Source organism: Pteronotus mesoamericanus, unplaced genomic scaffold, assembly GCF_021234165.1.
Source record: "Pteronotus mesoamericanus isolate MK-2021 breed Mesoamerican mustached bat unplaced genomic scaffold, CSHL_Meso_final scaffold_507, whole genome shotgun sequence".
In the NCBI taxonomy this organism is placed as follows: domain Eukaryota; kingdom Metazoa; phylum Chordata; class Mammalia; order Chiroptera; family Mormoopidae; genus Pteronotus; species Pteronotus mesoamericanus.
In genome coordinates this window covers 14,707,238-14,728,307 of record NW_026555319.1, presented here as the reverse complement: position 1 = coordinate 14,728,307, position 21,070 = coordinate 14,707,238, and the positions used below count along the sequence as shown (strand labels likewise).

Below are 21,070 nucleotides of genomic sequence, written 5' to 3'. Positions count from 1 at the left end.
GTGCTCCTCTTATTGGATCAGAGTTTCAAAAATACTTTCAGTAATTTTTAAACTGCGGGTTATGCATTCATCATAGAAAAAAAAATACAGATGATCAAAAATTAAAAAAAACCCTGCCGTTCCATCACCCAAAGATCATTAATGTTAACATTGAAATAAGTTTTATTATCTATGTATGTGTAGTATACATGTAAACATATAAGTATATACACACATTCTATTAACATTTTTATTAAAACGTACTGTTTTGTGACCATATACCCCATTAATATATTGGAATTTTTTCCCATGTCAATATGTAAACTTCTGCTTTACCATTGTTAATGGTGCCATGGTATTGCCTTGGATAGAGCGTCATGGTTTACTAGTTATTTTTAAATTACAAAATATTTTACTTATACAAACAAATACACAGAAGAATTGGTATAGTTTATTTAGTCTCTATCCCTTCCAGAATTCCTCTTCCTGAAAGCATCTAGCAATGTTAATAACCAATATTTGAATTTCACTATAGAATTTACAATACACTTGCACATACGTTATTTCATTTGATCCTTACCACCACCCTCTAAGGTTGGTATCGTGATTATCATTTTCCTCATTTATAGATGAGATGAACCTTACAAAGCTCAGAGATGCTAAATAATTTTTCCAGTACCCTAAGTCCAGTTGATGTCCCAGAGATGGCTGGTCCCAGAGAGAGTCCCAAGTCCGGTGGCGGGCAGGCCTCCACGCAGGCAGGGAAGAGTGGGGGCCGGAAGGCTGGCCCCACCAGGCTCCTCCCTCCCTCCTCCCTTCAGCATTCACGTGTACACTTGCCTTATGGTTTCACGACTGTCTCTGTTAGGACCCTGTGTGCTTTTCAAGAGCAGGCGCCTCTTCATTTCTCTCTCTCCCCCTGCCACCCACCACAGTATCAGCATACAATACTCAGTTAATGTTTCCTGGGTCTGTGTGTGAGTGAATGAATGAATGAACAAATGAACAAACAAACAAATAAACCGAAGGTGTCACAGAGATAAGGAAATTGTGTTGGCTGGATTTCGACAGCTTTCTTTCTCAGTGCTTCTATTTTCAGTTCAGATATTTTCATAAGAACCCATCGTGGTGTCTTTGAGTTTTTGCATTTCTGCAGATTTTGGCCACCACCACAAAGTTCACACATTGATGCATGAAGAAGCAAGATCAAAACCAAGGGCAAGGAGAAACCAGTTTGTAAACCCTAGCAGTAACGGGGATGAGCCACGCTCACCTTAGAGGCATCTCCAAAGTTACCTTTATAATATCTCTCATTTGGAACTACTTGATATTTATGATAGATCTCATTTGGACTGCTTGTAAAAACAATAGCTTCTTTTAGTAGCTTATAGTGTAGTTTATGAGGGTTGTTTGAAGTCTATTTTTGTTGACGGTAAAATCTGTATAGCAGAATTACTAGCAAATTTGGAACAAAAATAATTTAAATTGTATCGCCTAACAAGGACACCATATTCAATTTTCCATAATCCCCTCAAGGTCTTGTCCATGTGCACACATTTTTTACTTAGTTGTCATAGGGAGCGTACAGCATCGTTTTCTGCTTTTTCTACTTAGCATTTTTGTAAGGACCCTTTCCCTCCATTTTCTGCATAGACTTCATAATTATCTTTTTAATAACTGCATAATCCTCTACTGAATTGATCTATGTCCCCCAGTGTTTCCCATTTAAGATGTTTCTGATTTTCCACGAGCCTATACTGCCGCAGTACACATTGTTATGCACACAGCTTTTGCATTTGTCAAATGATTTCCGTAGAACCCCACACTCCCACGAGTAACATTGCAGGGTCTGAGCAGCACTGTGTTTGTGGTTCTTGCCCTGCTTCTTCTCCAAAGGCTGTTTCAGTTTATGTCCAGCAGTTGATGTGTTTACCAATTTCAGGGCAACCTCATCAGTATAGGATGTTTAAATTTTTTGTGTGCTAGTTTAGTAAAAGTAAAATGGTACTTCAGGGTTGCTTTATTTTGCATTTCTTTGATTATTAAAACAAATTAGCATTTCCCCCTCTGGTTACTCTTTGTATTTCCTTGGATGTGAGTTGTCTGCTCACGAGGTGCTTTGCCTACTTCATTAAATTTAAATCTTGATTTTTAAAAAGGTCAGACCAAGTAAAATCTTTACACATAATAGCTATTGAATTTTTAATATATGTTTTATATATTTTCCAGTATTGTGTTTGTCTTTTAATTTTAGATATATGTCTTTGTAGTAGAAAAACATCTTATTTTTGTAATCGAATCTGTCAGTGTTTGTTGTTGTTGTTGCTGCTGCTGCTTCAAAGCATAGAAAGCTAACCCCCTCTGGAGAGCTAATAAATATTTAATTCTACCTTCTGTTATTTTAAACTCTTTAATTCATCTGGATTGTATGTGAGTATAAATTGAGTTGCAAATTACATTTTTTTTCCAAATTGCTAATCAGTTATTCCAACCTTTTTTTGTTCCTTTAATTCTCTCTCAGGAATTATACACCAGATGAAAGGTGATTATGATACTGCACTGAAACTCCACAAGACCCACCTGTGCATCGCCCAGGAGCTGAGTGATTATGCTGCCCAGGGCCGTGCCTACGGGAACATGGGCAATGCCTACAATGCTCTGGGCATGTACGACCAGGCGGTCAAATACCACCGGCAAGAACTGCAAATCTCCATGGAAGTGAATGACCGCGCCTCGCAGGCATCCACACATGGGAACCTTGCTGTGGCCTACCAGGCCCTGGGGGCTCACGACCGGGCCCTGCAGCACTATCAGAACCACCTGAACATTGCCCGGGAGCTGCGTGACATCCAGAGTGAGGCCCGGGCCCTCAGCAACCTGGGCAACTTCCACTGCTCTCGGGGGGAGTATGTCCAAGCTGCCCCCTATTATGAACAATACCTCCGGCTTTCTCCAGACCTGCAAGACATGGAAGGAGAAGGAAAGGTCTGCCACAATCTCGGCTATGCCCATTACTGCCTTGGAAATTACCAGGAGGCAGTGAAGTACTATGAGCAGGATTTGGCGCTGGCCAAAGACCTTCACGACAAATTGAGCCAAGCAAAAGCTTACTGCAACTTGGGCCTAGCATTCAAGGCTCTGTTAAACTTCAGCAAAGCTGAAGAGTGTCAGAAGTATCTGCTGTCCCTAGCTCAGTCCCTGAATAATTCCCAGGCTAAATTTCGAGCCCTCGGGAACCTGGGCGATATATTCATCTGTAAAAAAGATATAAATGGTGCAATAAAATTCTATGAGCAGCAGCTGGGCTTAGCTCACCACGTAAAGGACAGAAGACTGGAGGCCAGTGCATATGCAGCGTTGGGCACTGCATACCGAATGATCCAGAAATATGACAAGGCCTTAGGGTATCACACACAGGAACTAGAGGTATATCAAGAGCTGAGTGACTTGCCAGGAGAGTGCAGAGCTCACGGGCACCTGGCTGCTGTCTACATGGCCCTTGGGAAATACACAATGGCATTCAAATGTTATGAAGAACAGCTGGATCTAGGGCAGAAGCTGAAGGATCCAAGTCTAGAAGCCCAGGTCTATGGCAACATGGGCATCACAAAGATGAACATGAATGTGATGGAAGAAGCCATCGGCTACTTTGAGCAGCAGTTGGCCATGCTGCAGCAGCTCAGCGGAAACGAGTCTGTGCTCGACAGGGGCCGGGCCTACGGCAACTTGGGGGATTGCTACGAGGCCCTGGGTGACTATGAGGAAGCTATCAAGTACTACGAACAATATTTATCTGTTGCTCAGAGTCTGAATCGCATGCAAGACCAAGCCAAGGCTTACCGGGGCCTAGGAAATGGACACAGGTAAAAATAACAGGGGACACTTGTGGCTGATAAACCTCCACAAAGAGCAGTTGTGACGGTAATGGCAACTTAAGGTCTGTGTGTGGTGCATCAACTACAAAACACTTCATACATACCTCATTCGGGTCTCCCAATGATTCTGTGAATTTAGCAGGGGATAGTATTACCCTTATGGAGAAAGAAACTGAGGCCCAGAGAGGTTAGGTGAATCTCCAGGATTACACAGTCTAAAAGAGACAGCTGAGAGTTAAACCCAGGGGTCTCTGACGCCAGTTCCATTGCCTTTTTGATTACATCATAATGAGCAGGGTAAAAGAGACAATAAGAGTGGGAAGGATGAATGAATCAATTTAACTGATCTTTTCTGAGTGCCTCCCACATCATGTGAATGCATTTTTTAATACATCTGTACATACCAATTATTTGGATCTTGTTTTGTCGCTTTTAAGGAAAGCCACCTGATAATAATGGCAGGAGTGAATAAACACACATGAGTACTATCATCACACTAGGTACCTTACATAGATATCTTGCTTAATGTTTATAGCAATCCTATATTACTCTACATTTATTATCATCTGCTATGGGATGTACGATTTATTATCATTTAGAAACAGAGGCTCAGGAAAAGGAATTCCCGTGTCCCCACACAACTGGTTTGGTCTGCTGCCAAAATCTCTGTTCTTCCCACTCTTATCATGTCATCTCTTAGCAGCACAAAAAGACACACTGTTGGCCAAGGTGATGCTTTTCCTTCTGAACGTGGGGAACCCAAGAAGGTGTCTGTGTCTGCAAAATATATGGCCTCCCCAGATAGGCCGGGGATTAGGGCTCCTGGAGTGGAGGAAGGGCAAGGGTCAAACTGAATCATCACCCACAGAGTGCTCTATGGGGCTCAGGGTGAAAGATTTATAGTGGTTGTAAAGTGATTTCAAAAACATAGTCTAAGCGGTAGTGGAAATTGGGAGGCCTGAAGAACCAAACAGTTCACTTGCTATCATTGTGCCTATTAATATATTTTATGTTTCCTCTGGGGTACATATCCCATTGAATCTCAAGCTCTTGGGAAGGTCACTAAGGGATGACTTTTGAATTGCTTTCCAGATTATGAAATTCCCCTGCATCTCACTCTAAGGGCACATGATAGATTTTAGCTAGAAGAGGAGTTAAGAGCTTCTATAGTAAGTGACAGTGACAAATGTTTTTCATTTTCTCAGGGGCTTTAGTATGTCTGCACCTGCACAAAATAATATCATTGCTTTTCTGTCTACATCCCCACAGGGCAATGGGGAGCTTGCAGCAAGCCCTTGTGTGCTTTGAAAAGAGGCTCGTGGTTGCCCATGAGCTTGGGGAGGCCTTTAATAAAGCCCAGGCCTATGGAGAACTGGGAAGTCTGCACAGCCAATTAGGGAATTACGAACAAGCCATTTCCTGCCTTGAACGTCAGCTGAACATTGCTAGGGAGATGAAAGACCGAGCTCTGGAAAGTGATGCGGCCTGTGGCCTGGGGGGCGTCTACCAGCAGATGGGCGAGTATGACACAGCCCTGCAGTACCACCAGCTGGACCTGCAGATTGCAGAGGAAACCAACAACCCCACGTGCCAGGGCCGAGCCTATGGGAACCTGGGTCTGACGTACGAATCTCTGGGCACCTTCGAGCGGGCCGTGGTCTATCAAGAACAGCACTTGAGTATCGCTGCCCAGATGAATGACTTGGTGGCCAAGACGGTGTCATATAGTAGCCTCGGAAGGACCCATCATGCTTTGCAGAACTATTCCCAGGCAGTCATGTACTTACAGGAAGGTAAGTGCGAAGGCCCGTTGTGGTCTCTGGGTCTGCCCAGAGGACGTGTGCCCAGTCTGAGTGGCCGCCTCGGTGGAAAGGTGGTCGGGTGTCCAGGATGCATTATCCAGCTGGCCTTGCTCTGCTAGCCAGCTGCCCAAGGAGCAGACAACCCTCCTTGCTTTTACCCCTACTGAGGAAACAACGTTCTCCCAAGGGGAATCAAAAGAGATCTAGTCATGTCAAATTCAAGGGTCAGAATCAGAGGAAAACACCCATCTGTTCCAAGCCCTGCTGTCCCTCTAGAAAATCCCTGAAATATTTCAGAGCTATATAGAAGTCTCAGCTTTGATGCGGCAGTGGAGGTCTAATCCTGAGCATCATTCTGAGGGCCCCTCGAGCAGCTGACTGCGTGTCCTTCCCAGACCTCATTACCTTCAATGCTTGCGATGGTGGCCCAGTAGTCTTGATCCAGGTAGGCCCAAAAAGTGGCTGCTGCTGCTGTTGCTCGTCCCTCTCCCCTCCCTCACTCCTCCCCACCCCCCCTCCCCACCCCCTGCCCCCCGCCCTGCTTTCCTTTCCATGGCAGGTTCCTTACAGTTTATAACAATGGGTTTACCCTTCACCTCTTTTCACTTCTACCCTGGAAAGCACTTCCCGTCACCAGGCACAGTGAGTGCGTCCTTTCATCCTGGGAAGGGAAGATGGCAGGTACGATGTTCTCAGCTCACTAGTAAAAGGAAACTGTTGCTGACTTCAAGCAAAAGCTCTCATCTGTAGTTTCCCAGGGTTTTTGCATATATAGTTTACTCAATTGGATTTAATTCTCACAGTAATCTTGAGAGGTCTTTATTCCCATTTGCAGCTAAGTAACTTGAGACTCAGTACAATGACTTGATCCTGACCATGTGGTCCGTCCGTGGAGTGGGGCTCAGCCGAGGTTTTCTGACCCCAAGCACCACATAAGACCCTGTGTGGAGCTGCTTCCAAGCTCCCAAGAGCAGAATAGGGTTTGGGCAGTCATATCCCCTGTTCCTCCTGAACCCCAGCTGGGAAGCCAGGAGAGAGGGAAACAGGAAGCAGAGTGGAAAATGGGCCGGAGGCTGGTGTTCCTTTGCTAAGACTCAGGTGGCCTGCGGGCTGAGAGGTTACTGGGGGGCTGAGAGCGACTTCCCAGACCTTATTTGGCTCCCACTCAGTGGGAGCTTGCCTCAATGCGTTAAATATGAGAATTGGCTTTCGGTTTCCTGAAACCTGACTGTGGTAAAATTCCAACAGACTGGGGGCGATTTTCAGTTGAATTTGTGAAAACTATTAAATTCAGACCCAGCGTATGACAACCTTTCAGCTGTGTTCTTTTGTACTTCCTGAAATATTGTTTCCATAAAGCAGCTGCTTTGCCTGAGACATTGTAACATAATTCTATATTTATGGGAAACTCTCAATTTCATTTTTATTGTTTCTTGTAGTTTTAAGTCTCACAGAGGCCTAAATTGTCGCTGTGGCATCTCCACGGTGTCTGTTTGGTGAGTGCGCTCCACCAGGGAGCAGGGGTGCCCTGTGGGCCAAACAAGACACCTCCCCCTCCTCCTGAGCTGGGACAGGAGCAGGACACCTGAAAGGCCCTTGTGAGTTTTCTGGGTTGGGTCTCTTCCCTCTTGCACTGAGGGGGCAGCTCAGTGGGGAACCACCGCAGTGCTTTCTCTCTTGGTTTTCAGGGGGGCAATGGATCAACCTCCGCTGGCCCCACTGCAGAAGAATCTCACAGGGGGAGCCTGGTCTGAGCCTTTTGAACAAGCTCTCCAGGGGGGCTGTATAGACGCCCCTGGTTAAAACCACTGGTCTCACCCAGCTTTCTCTTTTTTTACAAGTAAGGGAGCCTTGAACAATTTAGTGGCTTTACTTAGAGGTATGCAACTTAGTTCCTGGCAGGCTGGCTCTCAGAGAGTGGGGTGGGTGCACCAGATTCCTAAGAGGCAGAAGCAGATAGAAGCTGTGGCACAACAGGCACTGTGACAGTCCAGTGGCTTTTAGCGCTTCACTGTCGAACCTCTGATTATGGGCCAGGGAGTGTCCTGCATGCTGGGGACCCAGCAGGGAACAGGCGAAGTTCCAGCTTGCACAGAACATGCCTGCGGTGGGGGGCTAACCTCAATGAATTTTACTTCCAGCTTGTAGACCCAGATCTGGCAGGGACAGCTATATTGAAGAATGAGAATGGTTAGCTTGTTGAAGGTTAAAGCAACCAGTATCCTCCTGGTTTTTGCCCAAGAACCATCTTCTTGCATTTGTATTTCTGTTCTGTGAGGTATTTTAAAATGTGAATAACTTGCAAGTATTATTTTTGTTAGCTAGTGACATGATTTAAACCTAAAATGCTATTTCTAAGTTTTCTGTGTCATGTGCATTTTGAAATGCATAATATTTTATGAGCTTGAAGCTGAGTGTTGCTTTTATTTGCCTCTCAACTGACTCAGTTCCTTTTCAAAAGTCTGAAATTGCATGGGCCCAGCATACTCAGAAGCAGGCTCCCTTCTCTGCCGCATTAGACTAGAAAAAGGAAGGTCTCCCTTTGTGTGCACAGTTGTCACGGGGAGCTTCATGTCGCCTTCTGTACACACTACCTCCTGTGTATAGAGAGCAAGATAACGAGGGCAAAGAGATGCTGAGAACTGCTCCACGGCCAGTACAATAAATGGCCGCCCTCCTATTTACCTCCCACAAAGCCTTGGGGGTTGCTGGTGTCCTGAACGTCAGAAGCTTACTGTAGGTAAGTGACCCAAACTGCGGGTGTCTATCTGAAAGCCATTAGAATGAGGTCGGTCTCACTGAAGACTTTGGACTCATAATAGCACTTGTTCTGCCACCCTGCTGAGGCATTTCAAAGTCTCGGCCTTAAAGGAAAAACAGATTGGACGTGAAATGCGTCAGCAGCCCCACTAATAGACGGCAGGGTCAGGCAGCGTGAGCATGCTGCTTTCGAGAGCACCTCAGATATGCCTCCCATCCATACTCATTGGACCTTGTGCACGTGAGATACGAAAAGTATCAGCTTGGCTTCTGTGCCTGACTCTGGTCAGGAAAAGCTGTTGCCAGCCAAAGACTGGGGTTAGATCAATTTCTAGGCCAGGGGTTTTCATTTGCAAAGCTAGGGGTTTCACATCTGGGAAGGTGGCAGGTTAGGTTCCATCCTTTTCGGTGTTTCTGCCTGCCATGCAGACCTGCCCCCTGCTGCTAGCGATCGCCTGAGCCCTTACTGGGGCATCTTGGGGAGCCCTGGAAAGGCTGCTGCCATCGCAGGATTTGAAGTGAACGTTTGCTCTGCTGTGGCTGATTCTGCTCTTGGCCTGAACTTTGTTTAGCTGTGTTAACATTTCTTATATACACCCGAGTCAGAATTACCCTCCAGGAGGCGTGGGCAGGTGGAATTGTGTATCTTGTGTGTGTACTTAAAATGTCTCTGATTTCAGGTTTAAGGTTAGCTGAGCAACTGGGCCGAAGAGAAGATGAAGCCAAAATTCGCCACGGTCTTGGCCTTTCCCTTTGGGCTAGTGGGAACCTGGAGGAGGCTCAGCACCAGGTGAATAGGGGAACCCCTGGCCCAAGTGGATTTTCTTTCCCGACTTATGGGAGGCCTTGGGATTACTGCCCTAGTAGTAATGACATTGGCCAGGAGGCTCTGAGCTCCCCACCCGGGTAGGCTTACAGGGTCTGCAGCCTGTGCCAGCCCAGAAGTGATGAACAATAGTAAAGATTGTTGCTCAGTTGTGTGATAGATTTCTCAATAATTTCTTTGGAATTCTTGTGTTATGTGCTGCTCTTCCTCATTAATCCTTAATATGAAATTATATATATACATATTATGGCAGAAGTAAGTAATCTGAGAATTCATAATTATTAAATTTAATGTCTTTCTGGTTTCTAGTTATACCCATAAATCTCTCTCTCTCTCTCTCTCTCTCTCTCTCTCTCTCTCTCTCTCACACACACACACACACACACACACACACACACACAGAGTTCAGGTGTCTCTGTGTGTGCAAATGCTTGAAGAGCAGCCCGCGTGCTGGCTCTGGGACTGGAAAGATCTCTAGAGTTACGGGTTCGTCTGGCAGGTGGGAGGGGTTGTGAGATGGTGTCCTCTAAAATCACACGCCCAGCCACGTGGGCCGTGCGTGAGTGGCCGTGTGGAGCGCGGTGCGCTAGGCAGAGGGGCAAAGGATAAGGGGGTCAGGCCCCTGTCAGAGGCGCCCATGGGAACTGAGGACCCAGTGTGACTGAATTGGTGCCATGGCCTCCTGAAATGTTATGGTAATTTACTGTACTTTTTAAACTATTAAAGACAAATTTAAGAATTAATTCTTCAATTTAAAAATTAAAACTGGTAATGATATAGTGATTTCCAGTTTTCAAAGTTCACTCACTGAACGTAGTCATGGGCGGGGGAATGGTAACAGTCCCCTTTCTAGAGAAGAAACCGAGGCCTGGATTTTAAGAAAAGTCACACAGCAAATTAGCGGCAGAGTTGGGAATGCCTTCCTCTGTCCTAGTCTAACTCTCGTAGTCTTAGTGTTCTATTTTTTAAATTTGCATTGACTTAGACTTTGGTGATGTGTCTTCAGCATATAAATATATGAGAGAACACTTGTGTGGTCCCACTGACAGAGAAGCCTTTAGAGCAGCAGGGACTGCCCCATTAGGAGTGTGGAGTGTCTGGCTTTATGAGTGGGTGGGGCTCGGGGGGGCTTGTCCAGCAGAGGCCTGACCCTGGGACACTGTTGGGGAGGTCAGTGTTTGATTTAGCCGAGTCGCCTACCGAAAGCTGTCCCCCTACACGGGTGCGCTGCCTCCCTCTCATCCCGCCCTGGCCGCGCCCGCGCCCGCGCCCAGACTCGCCCATTTGCAGCCTGCCTGCACCTGCCCTCACCTGGTCCTTTGGCTCCGAGAGGTGTGTGAGTGCTGGATTACGGTTGCTTGAAAACAAGAGGGGAGGTTTTTCTTAAAATTCAAAATCAGCACTTGGTTGGATTAACAGCTGATTTTGTGTTTTACAACTTTCAGACTATAAGTCTATAACCTCTGCCTTTTAGATCCTTTTATTTGTCAAAAATTGATTATATGAACTATAATTTACTGGATAAGATCTGATGCCTTTCTACTAGGACCTGCCTGGAAATAAAGATTCATCCGTTCAACCCTTTAAAAAGACTTTTTAGGTTGTACACCAAAATGTGAGCAAACGCCTTTAGTCAGTGGATAACGTTCTTTGTCCCCTACTTGCAGCTCTATAGAGCATCGGCCTTGTTTGAAACAATCCGACATGAGGCCCAGCTGAGCACGGACTACAAACTCTCCCTCTTCGACCTGCAGACGTCATCCTACCAGGCCTTGCAGCGGGTGCTCGTCAGTCTGGGTGAGGGCAGCTGGGGTTCCCGCTGTGTGTGTGCGCTTGGATATCTCAGTCAGTCAGTGGTAGCTGTGATGAAATATGAGTTGTCGTTACAACAGACTGTGAAGCCACAACCACAATCCAGTCATTGAACATGTGTTCATTTATTGAACAAATATTTGTAGCGCACCTACTATGTGCTGTGTGCCAGTCCCGCTGGATTAAAGTCAGGAAGACCTAATTCCTGACCTCAGGAGCCTCTTATCCTGTCGAGAGACAGAAGTCAAGGAGTCCCATATGGTGTGATGGATGCTAGGGCAAAAGAAGCTCAGGTGCTGTGGAAACAAAGCAGGTTGGCAGGCAGCCCCGGGGACCAGAGAAGGTATCCTAGGGACAAAGACACTTCAACCAGGTGTCCCCCCCAGGCCCCTCTAAATATTAATGGAGAGAACCTGAGAAGACACCTGGCTGCTTCTCTACTTCCTGTGCCCATATGTCTTTTAGTTGCTGTCTAGTAAATGTTTTTACTATTTGGGTCTTCCCCCTAGACTGTGACATAGTGAGAATTGCCCCAGGCCCACGTGCCACATTGCACTGAGACGGCACGCACCTTCCCTCACCTGGGCTCGAACTATCGCAGCCACGCCCTCCCAGCTGTCCTGTCCTCTGCCTCTCCTCAGACCTGTCCCTCTCTGCAGACCGTTTTTCCCAACCCAGAACCTGGGCTGAGGAGCTATTTATTGGAACTAGCATTGTCTTTGAAGTTGAATTCTGAGGCCTTGTCAATAACCTGTCCTCTGCTGTATGTATGTGAATACTCAAACTTCCCCTGGAAGAATTACCTATTAAATGTACTCATTGCCTGAGATTACAATTTATATCTATTATAATCACAGTGTTAAGTCTGTCTAACACTTTGGGGCTGATTTACCAATGTGCACAGAAATCATTCCTGCTGTTCCAGTTAAATCTTAATAGGGTATAAGAAGATACTTGCACACACACACATAAATCCTTACTTTTGCTGATACTTAAACTGCAGGAAGCGAGGCATCCTTGAAGTGCTGTTGGAGCTATAGCATCTGGCCTCCTGCCTCTGCCTGCTCTCGCTCTGGGCTCTGGCTCTAGCAGCTCTCTCATACCTGTATTTATGATACAGGCAGAACCTGTGCACTGTGTTCCTTCCTCACCTCTGAGCCGTTCTCGCTTGAAAGTATGTTGCTTTATATTTTTTGTGCCCTTATATTTGTGCATTAGCTTTTAAATTAGAACTACAGACTAGTCTCTCACAGGAGGTGTATTAGAAGTTGGAATGAAAGGCTGAGGAAAAGCTTAAAAGAGAGAAGCAATTTCAAACTAGAGACCTCAGAGGTTTAAACCTTCTGCCTGTGGGGATTAGGAGAGAGAAGAGGCGTGTGTGTCGGGGGGAGACCAGAATGGAATGCAGTATCAGCTCCAGCGATAATATAACCTGTCACAAATATGGTGCTTTGAATAATGCCTATCAGGCATCTTCACATTTAGTGCCTCATTTAATCTTTACAGTGGCCCTTTCAGATGGGCAGGATTAGGATCCCTCTTTTTGAGACAAGATCAATGAAAGGGCGAAAGGGCACACTCAGCAGAGGGACCAACATGTATAAAGGCACAGAGACATCACTGGCGGGGGATGAGTCAGTGGGGTAGGACACTGTGAAGGGGGGGGGGGCTGCACTGAGGAGAGGTTGAAAGTTGGTCAGGAGCCAAGTCCTGTAAGGCTTCCCTCCCAGTGCCAAATCAGAGTCCAAGTGGAGCGGGGCAGTTAGACGGTGACCGGAGTGTGACGCGTCAGGTCCGAAGAGCCAGGTGAGTGGGGTCAGAAGGCAGGAGGCTGGGAAGCAGCTCAGGATGTGGAGCAGAGGCAGAGGATGAACCCTCCAAACAAAGCTGGCTCTCTTGTGGTGTGGCTGCAAGGCAGGGGAAGGCCCGAGACCTTAGGGCGGGGCGGAGTCTGAAAATGCGCGGTTTTGTAAGAGGGGACACAGCACCTATCACCTGAGGCAGGGGATGTGCCCGTCACGCTGAGTTGGAAACAGCGTGACTGAGATTCTGCCACACATTGACATGCAGGCACAGTGAGGTCTCTGCCCAGGATCTCTGTAGCTGACGGTCCACTCTTAGTAAGCACGTTCCCCAGGGAGTCCTCAGTCTGTCCCTTTTGTCTCGTAGGTCATCATGATGAAGCCCTGGCTGTGGCAGAAAGAGGACGGACCAGGGCATTTGCAGATCTTCTGGTAGAACGACAAACAGGACAACAAGACTCTGACCCCTACTCTCCAGTCACTATTGATCAGATCTTAGAGATGGTTAATGGCCAGAGGGGATTAGTGCTTTACTATTCCCTGGCCGCGGGCTACCTGTACAGCTGGCTACTTGCTCCCGGGGCAGGTAAGATCTCTTTCTGTGGGAACAGGGCACTTATACACTAGACTGTGAATGTCTAATGAATAGAGGTGGAAGAGGTGCATTACCATAGATCAGACTAAGAAGCTGATGTCGGCTTTCAGCAAAATCTCAGCCAGGGCAGATATTCCATGGTGGGGCAGTCAATTAATAAGACAGCCCAGCTTTCTCATTCCCCCAAGATATCGCTGCTCCTCACCAGCAAATGTGGAAGCATTTATCAGGGAAGACTAAGAGCAGGAGGATTAATTTCCCCAGTAGTCCTAGTTTTAGGCAGCTGTTGTTTATTAGCTAATAAAGTGATGGCTGTAAGTCCTAATGAGTCCTTCCTAGGTATGATTTAGTGATTGTGACTCTTGGGCGTGGTAAAGAGACCACGGTGATAATGGCAGCCCCTCTCACGGTATATAAATGAAGTCTTATGCCTGAGATTTCTGAGTTTAGCAGAACCCATTTTAACCAGTTTTGTTCATTGTACATCTATTTCAGAAGTAAAAATCTCCTTTGATTAAATTGGCATTAAATGTTTGGGCTGAAACAGTTTCGCTAAATACAGCACCACTAATTAGCTGTTAAGGGCCGTATTTTTTGCATAATAAAATGCTGATGGCTTTACCATGTTGGAGACACACCAGATCCAATTAGAGTTTATTGACTGGGGAAGTGGGTCTTATAATTGGGAATCTTGAAGAATGGGCATTTTGAATATCTGTAAGCCAATTTCAAAAAGTTCAACTGCCAAGAGAATTGACAAGGTTTTCTTGATTATGTTTCTATCCCTTTGATTTAAGAAAAATGACGGCTGGATGACAACTCCCAGACGCTCCTTGGGTTCTAAGCACTCGTGCCTGTCCATTCTGTGCCTCGGCATTATTTTTTATAATCTTTTCCCCTGAATTACATGTCTTTTTATGCGCTTTCCCTAAAAAACATTTTTATCGCTGACCTTTTTATGCTAAATGTTTTAAGCTGTGATGTTCATGGTGACTTGGTGTCAGCCACGGTAAAATGAATCCCGGTGTATTCCAGCCCCCAGAAGGGCACTAATACCCAGGAGGACACGGTTGACAACAGAGATATCAAGCTCTTTCTCTCTGTGGTTGTTACGTTTTGGGGACATGATTTGACAGGTGGTATATCCAAATCCCTGTAATAATGAGCCATGTATAATGAGGTTCCTATTGTTTCCCTTTCTGTTCCTCTTTGCTCTTAATGAGACTCTGAAGCTTTCACTGGGGCTCTGATCCAATCAGAGAGGGCCAGCATTTTCCAGGGCTGACACACCTCATTACCATCTGAGAATATGTCTTATGTTTATTGCTAGAAAACCGCTATGGATTCTCTCAGTGTTATGCAGCCATCATTTTTTGCTTCTTTAATCTATTAATGACCGTTGACCAGTTAGTCTTACTTAAAAATAGCTTTAAGTGTGTTTATCTGGCTTTTCTACTACATATGTGTTTTGATTTGCTTTTGTAAAATGAAAGGTCTTTGAGTAACACAGTTTCCACTTGGCTGGTTATATTTTTATTCAGGATTTCAGTTTCTGGGGAGACTGTACATGGCATGCTCATACACTATTCCTGAAAGAAAACTTTCCCTAGTTGGTGCTTGTCAGAAACATCAGTCTTGAACCTATGAAGTAGTCATCATTTCAGGGGCTTCTGAATATGTCATCGAAAGTAAAAGCCCTATCTTGAATTCCCTGGTTTTAAGCACCAAACCTGATGGTGAAAGCTGCAAAAAGGATACTGACCAAATTTTTGAAAACCCTCTTGAGGTTGTGGATTTCCGGGTTTCTTCACATGGTTTGGAGAAAGGGATGCTTGCCAAAGTGGTCACCGTGCGCCGGCATTACTGTCCCGCTCTTCCCCTTCCCCTCCCCCAATCCCTATCCTGCGTAACATTGGCTGTGCCTGTCTTGTTTCAGGAATTCTGAAGTTTCACGAACACTACCTGGGTGACAACACAATGGAAAATGCCGGTGACTTCCAGGCTGGCAGCAGCGCGGCTCTCCCACTAGCCGCCAGCTCGGCCCTGGAGCAGCACGTGGCCAGTGTGCGGGAAGCCCTGGGGGTGGAGTCTTACTACTCGAGGCAAGTAGTGCATGTTCCAGGTCCTGTCCACAGATAAAACTTCAGGATTTTATCTAATTATTTTTTTGTAAATATCCTATCGGAGACCCTTTGGAGTGCACAGTTTTGTGCTTAGTCTATTCACAGTTGCTGCAGCAGAAAGAAACGTGTGTGTCTCTGGAGTGCAGACCCCTTAGTAGGCTGTGTTTATTCGTTTTGGTAGTTTCCTTTCAGAGAGGGAAGGGCCTCATCAGAGATGCCTATTTCTAAGGAGTGTTTGTAGAATGTTTAAACATAAATATAACTTTGAATTTAACATACCAGCTAATTAAAACTGAGATGAGTTTTTGGTTATGCGCAGATTCATGGTGAGTTTGTCCTGTGGCCGAATGCCCGTTTGAGAAGGTAATTCAGCACCCGTGACAGGGTCTGTGCTGGATCCGTGCACTGGGGGCTGAGGTGAAGGAAACTGAGTTCCCAATATCAAGAGTAGGAAAGAGAAGTGCTTTCTGCAAAGACTGTAAAAGTTATATGCTTACGGAAACCTTTGGTCATGACTGACTATTTTACACGTGGAGAATAATTTCCACTAACCCCCTGCTTCTGGGGAGAACTAAACATACAGGGTGCCTTAGAGCTGCTCATAGCCAGATTCCCCAGCATTTCAGACCTCCATCCTGAGATTAGCAAGTGCTGACAAGGTCTTTGTGTCAGGCAACCTGCTGTGATGCTACTGTTGGGTCCCCCGGGTATCTGCTTGTCTCCTGAATGATTTCATTTGTAATCATGACAATTCTAGATATTGCTGTGATATCTTTAGAGATGCTTATCCCAGCTCCTGGGTCTGTGGTGGTCATTACCAGCAGCTCGATTGACCTTTGAGGTGCTCATGAAGTTGGGGAGAAGTTCTTAGATGAAAAATAATCATTGGATAATATAATGTCAAGACTGGAAGTGGCTGTGGTGGTCAGCTAGCCCAGCTCCTTCGTTTAACAGCAGCCAGCACTGAGTCGAACTTGCTGACAGCTGAATTAGTGTCAGAGCCAGGATCAAAACACTCCAGATCCCACCCAGACTCCCAGGCCAGTGCTCATTTTGTTTTTAATTACCAAAATTAATATCATATTTTGAGAAAATAGCTGAAGCATGTAAGAATGTCATCTCTAGCTTCTGCTTGTAGGAAGTCTGAACAGGCATCAGCCACATGCACACATTGCTGTCTTCCTTCTTCTGTGACTGCAGTACATCCTGGAGCATCCCCACCCTTAACCCCGGGTAATGGTGTGGCTTCACAGTGCACAGCAGAAATCCCAAGGACTTGGAAACTAGACTATTCCCTGAGATTTAATTGACCATAAAATAGGTCAGGCCAAGGGGTATACAAAGCTGCTTTAGCAGACAGAAAGGCACTTAGGCCAGCCTGATTTAATAGGAACCTGACCAAAGGTATTGCCTATCTAAAGCAAGTATTAAAGTGGTTGGCCAGCAGTAGAAACAGACACAAAAAAGTAGAGTAAGCAGGGCAGACTCTGGCAGTGCCCTTTTCTGACACCATCAAAAGGAAAGAGAATCCTGTCTAAGGGGTTCGAAGTTGCACTGCAAGGCTGCTCCCGTGGTGAACTTGCAGTCATCGTACTCTCTCGTCTCTCCCGCCTTTCCTCCCTTCCACGAATCTGGGAGTGCACACTGTGAGCTGTGCACACTTGAGCTTGGGATTAAAGTGGTGAGTAAGACGGGCATGGCTCTCGCTCTCAGGGAACTGAATGATAATAAATGAGAGCATATAAAATCTTTTAATCAAAATGGTTGCAAGTGCTTCCATGAAAATGCAGGGTGTAATGAAAATGTATGAGTGGGAGTGGGAAACCCATACTGTGAGTTGAGGAAGCTTCCTAGAGAAGGGGATATTTGAGCTGAGCTCAGGAGGAAGACGGGTCGTAACCTAGACGAAGGCACCCCTGGCAGTACATGCTGAGGCCTTCAGTGAGACCTCACAGGTTGCCCTAGGGCCTTCCCTTGTTCAGGTCCCATGCTTCTTGTGACACTTTCTGACTGTCATTTGGTTTCTCGTGTGGATCTGCTTGCAGACAGAGAATGTACATAATTAACTGGCTTTCTGATTTGTACAACTCTGTAAGCTTGGTTAATGAAAGTGGGCTCCCAAGAAGCAAAGCCTCTTTGAGCACATCGACAACAGATTTTCAAACTTGTGATACCGCAGTCCAAAGCTTCAACCGAGATGAGATCATGAAGGGACCCGGAGTACAACATCCGCTATTTGGACCTTGCGCATGCAGAGGTAGTAGTTTCTGTGTGCCCGTTCCCCTTTGGCAGTGTGCTGGCCCCGTCCAGGTCAAATCAGTCCAAACCAGTCATGGATCGGGCTCAGCCTGTGTGAAAACAGGTTCCACTTCATCCCAATTTTCTTAGATTTAGATTGAAATTCATAATAAAAAGGCAGGGAGTTACCCTTTGACTCTTTCCAGCTCCCCTCCTAAGGAATTCTTTTATATGATACGGACAGTTGAGCAATTTTGTTCCAGGTGCCTTTAGAATTGGACAAAAAGGCTTTTGGGTTATAGTTCAGCTCTTCATCAATGGCAGAGGGAGAGAAAGGACTACAGCTTAAATTATATTCCATACATTAATATTTTCCCCTCTGCCTTGTACAGAAAGCTAACAAGTGAGAATGAGCCCTGAGGCTCTCTGGGGTGTGGGATGGCTTGGCGCTCCGCATGGCTTTGTTGAGCTGCCTTCAGTAGTGCTGAGTGCCAGTTTGGGCTGCCTAAAAGAAGGTCTTTTCTGTAGCTTTGGACAAGTCTTTTAGAAATTTATTTAGACTTTGTGAGCTTAAGCTCAGGTTCTTGATTTGTGATATTAAAATTGATATAGTGGTGTGGTTTGAATGTACTAGAATGGAGTTTTTGTGAGATTCTGGTTTCTTCCTCATTTCATGAAAACAATAAGAAAATTTCAGTGACAGATAATTTTTCATCTATAAAATTAGTAAATATTTTAAGCCATAATTCTCAATGATAGTAAGGATGCAGTCTCATACCTTAGGGATATAAATTTGTTTAGCCCTTCTAACAATAATTTGCCAGTAGTATCAGAAATCTTTAAAATGTTCACGCCTTTTGACCCCCAAATTCACATTTAGAAATGGAGTAAAGATATATACATAGGAATATCTAGAATAGGCCTATATATTATAGAAAAATTTTTTAAAAACCTAAATGTCTACAATAATTGAATCAAATTATTATATATTTATCCAATATAATACTATGTTGCAATTAAAATTATGTTGACAGATACTTTTAAATCACATAGCTAGATGCTTCTGACAAAATATTAAATGAAAAATACAATATAGAATTATGGTATGTAATATAATTTAAATTTTGTACTATATACAAAATATGGGTATGACAAAGTAAGAAAAAAAATTCTTGGAAGGAAATAGTCAACAGTGCTATTGGTAACTATAGGTGGATGGTAGAATTATACATGTTTGGTGTTTTGTTCTTCATAGTTCTCCTTATTTTCCATTTTTTCACAATGGTCATATATTACTTTAAGTCAGAAATAGCCATGAATAAACAACTCTGTTACTTGAATGGGAAAAAAAGAAACCTCTCTGTAATTTCAGTTTACAGGGAATAAAATCCAAGCTTCAAAGCCTGGCACCATGACCTAGTTCCAGGAAGTCATCCTGGGCTTATTTTCTATCCTCGTCTCTTGGTGAACACTCTGCTCCAGTCGCCAGACCTTCCTCTCTGTTCCCCAGATGCACCTTGTGACTTCTTCCCCTCCACCCTCGTTCAGGCACCTCTACCCTCTGGATCTGGAGGCACTACTGCTGCCCACTAACCGTCTCTGCCTGGGTATCTTCTAGGTGCCTGCAGTCTAAAATATCTAAAGCTCAACTCTTGGGCCTCCCCATTTCTTCTCCAAATGAGTCAGTATATACACTGCATTTAAAGAGAAAAACACAAAAACCACGTGACAATCTCAATAGATGCAGAAAAAAGAATTTGACAAAATTTAACACTTTTACTTTGCATATAAAGAAACAATGCTCAACAAACTAGTAGAAGAAGTAAATTACCTCAACATAATAAAGGCAATATATGAAAAGCACATAGCTAATGTATTCCATGTTGAAACCTGAAAGCTTTCCCTCTAAGATCCAAAATAAGGCAAGAATGCCCTCTCTTGCCGTTTCTATTCAACATAGCATTGCAAGTTCTAGACAGAGCAGTTAGGCAAGAAAAAAGAAATACAAGACATCTAAATTGCAAAGAAAAAAAGTACAATTATGTCTGTTCGCAGATGACATGCTATTATATATAGAAAACCCTAAAGATTCCACACACACATACATCCACACAAAAAAGCTTTGTTAGAACTAATAAATAAATTAATCAAAGTTCAAAATCAAAACACAAAAATGGTTGCATTTCTATATATTAACAATGAATAATCCAAGACAGAAATTAAGAAAACAACCTCATTTACAGTAACTTCAAAAAGAATAAAATACTGAAGAATAAATTTATCCGATGAGGCAAAAGACTTGTACACTGAAAACTACAAAACACTCCCAAAAGAAATTAAAGACACAAATAAATGGAAAGATATCCCATGCTAATGGGTTGGAAGATCTAATACTGTAAAATATCTGTGCTACCCAAAGCAATCTACAGATTTCATGCAATCCCTGTCAAAATCATGATGGCTTTTTTTTTTTTTACAATAACAGAAAAAAATCCTAAAATTCCTATGGCAATGCCAGGGACCCCAAATAGCCAAAACAATCTTAAGAAAGAAAAACAAAGCTAGAGGCTGCACGCTTTCTGACCTTAAAACATATCACAGATCTACAGTAATCAAAACAGCAAGGTACTGATATCAGGACAGACACGTAGACTAACAGAATAGAATAGAAAGCACAGAAGGGAACCCTTACGTATATGCTCAAATGATCTTTGACAAGAGTGGCAAGGTTACATATTAGGAAAAGGATAGTTCTTCAACACTGGATATTCACATGCAAAACAACGAAGCTGGACCCTTGCCTTATAGCATATGTAAAAGTTAACTTGAATTAAAAACCTAAACATTGACTTGAAGCTATTAAACTTCCAAGAAAAGCTTCACTACATTGGATTTGGCAATATTTTCTTAGATATGATACCCAAGCACAGGTAACAAAAGCAAAAGTTGACAAATGGGACTGCATCAAATTTAAAGGCCTATGCACAGCAAAAGAAAGAAACTGAGCGAAAGGCAACCTATGAAATGGGAGAAAGTATTTTCAAACTATATATTTGATAAGGAATTAATTTTAAGCACATATAAAGAACATCAGTCTCACAACAACAAAAATAATCCAATTAAAAATGGTCAAAGGGCTTGAATAAATATTTCTTCAAAGAAGATATACGAATGGCCAATAAGCACATGAGAAGCTGCTCAACATCACTACCCATCGGGGAAATGCTTCTCAAAACCACAGGAGATAACCACCTCACA

General features: G+C 44.3%; 1 protein-coding gene across 2 annotated transcripts in view; it reads left to right on the top strand.

Annotated features, from left to right (window-relative positions):
• TTC28 (tetratricopeptide repeat domain 28) overlaps positions 1-21,070 on the top strand; it is a 568,672-nt gene that overhangs the window by 462,110 nt on the left and 85,492 nt on the right. For both annotated transcript variants that reach the window (XM_054594398.1, XM_054594399.1), the window contains 6 exons: positions 2,501-3,842; positions 5,124-5,647; positions 9,097-9,206; positions 10,910-11,039; positions 13,224-13,442; positions 15,388-15,553. In XM_054594398.1, the coding sequence (XP_054450373.1) occupies positions 2,501-3,842; positions 5,124-5,647; positions 9,097-9,206; positions 10,910-11,039; positions 13,224-13,442; positions 15,388-15,553 (2,491 nt within the window). The remainder of the gene's footprint in view (positions 1-2,500; positions 3,843-5,123; positions 5,648-9,096; positions 9,207-10,909; positions 11,040-13,223; positions 13,443-15,387; positions 15,554-21,070) is intronic.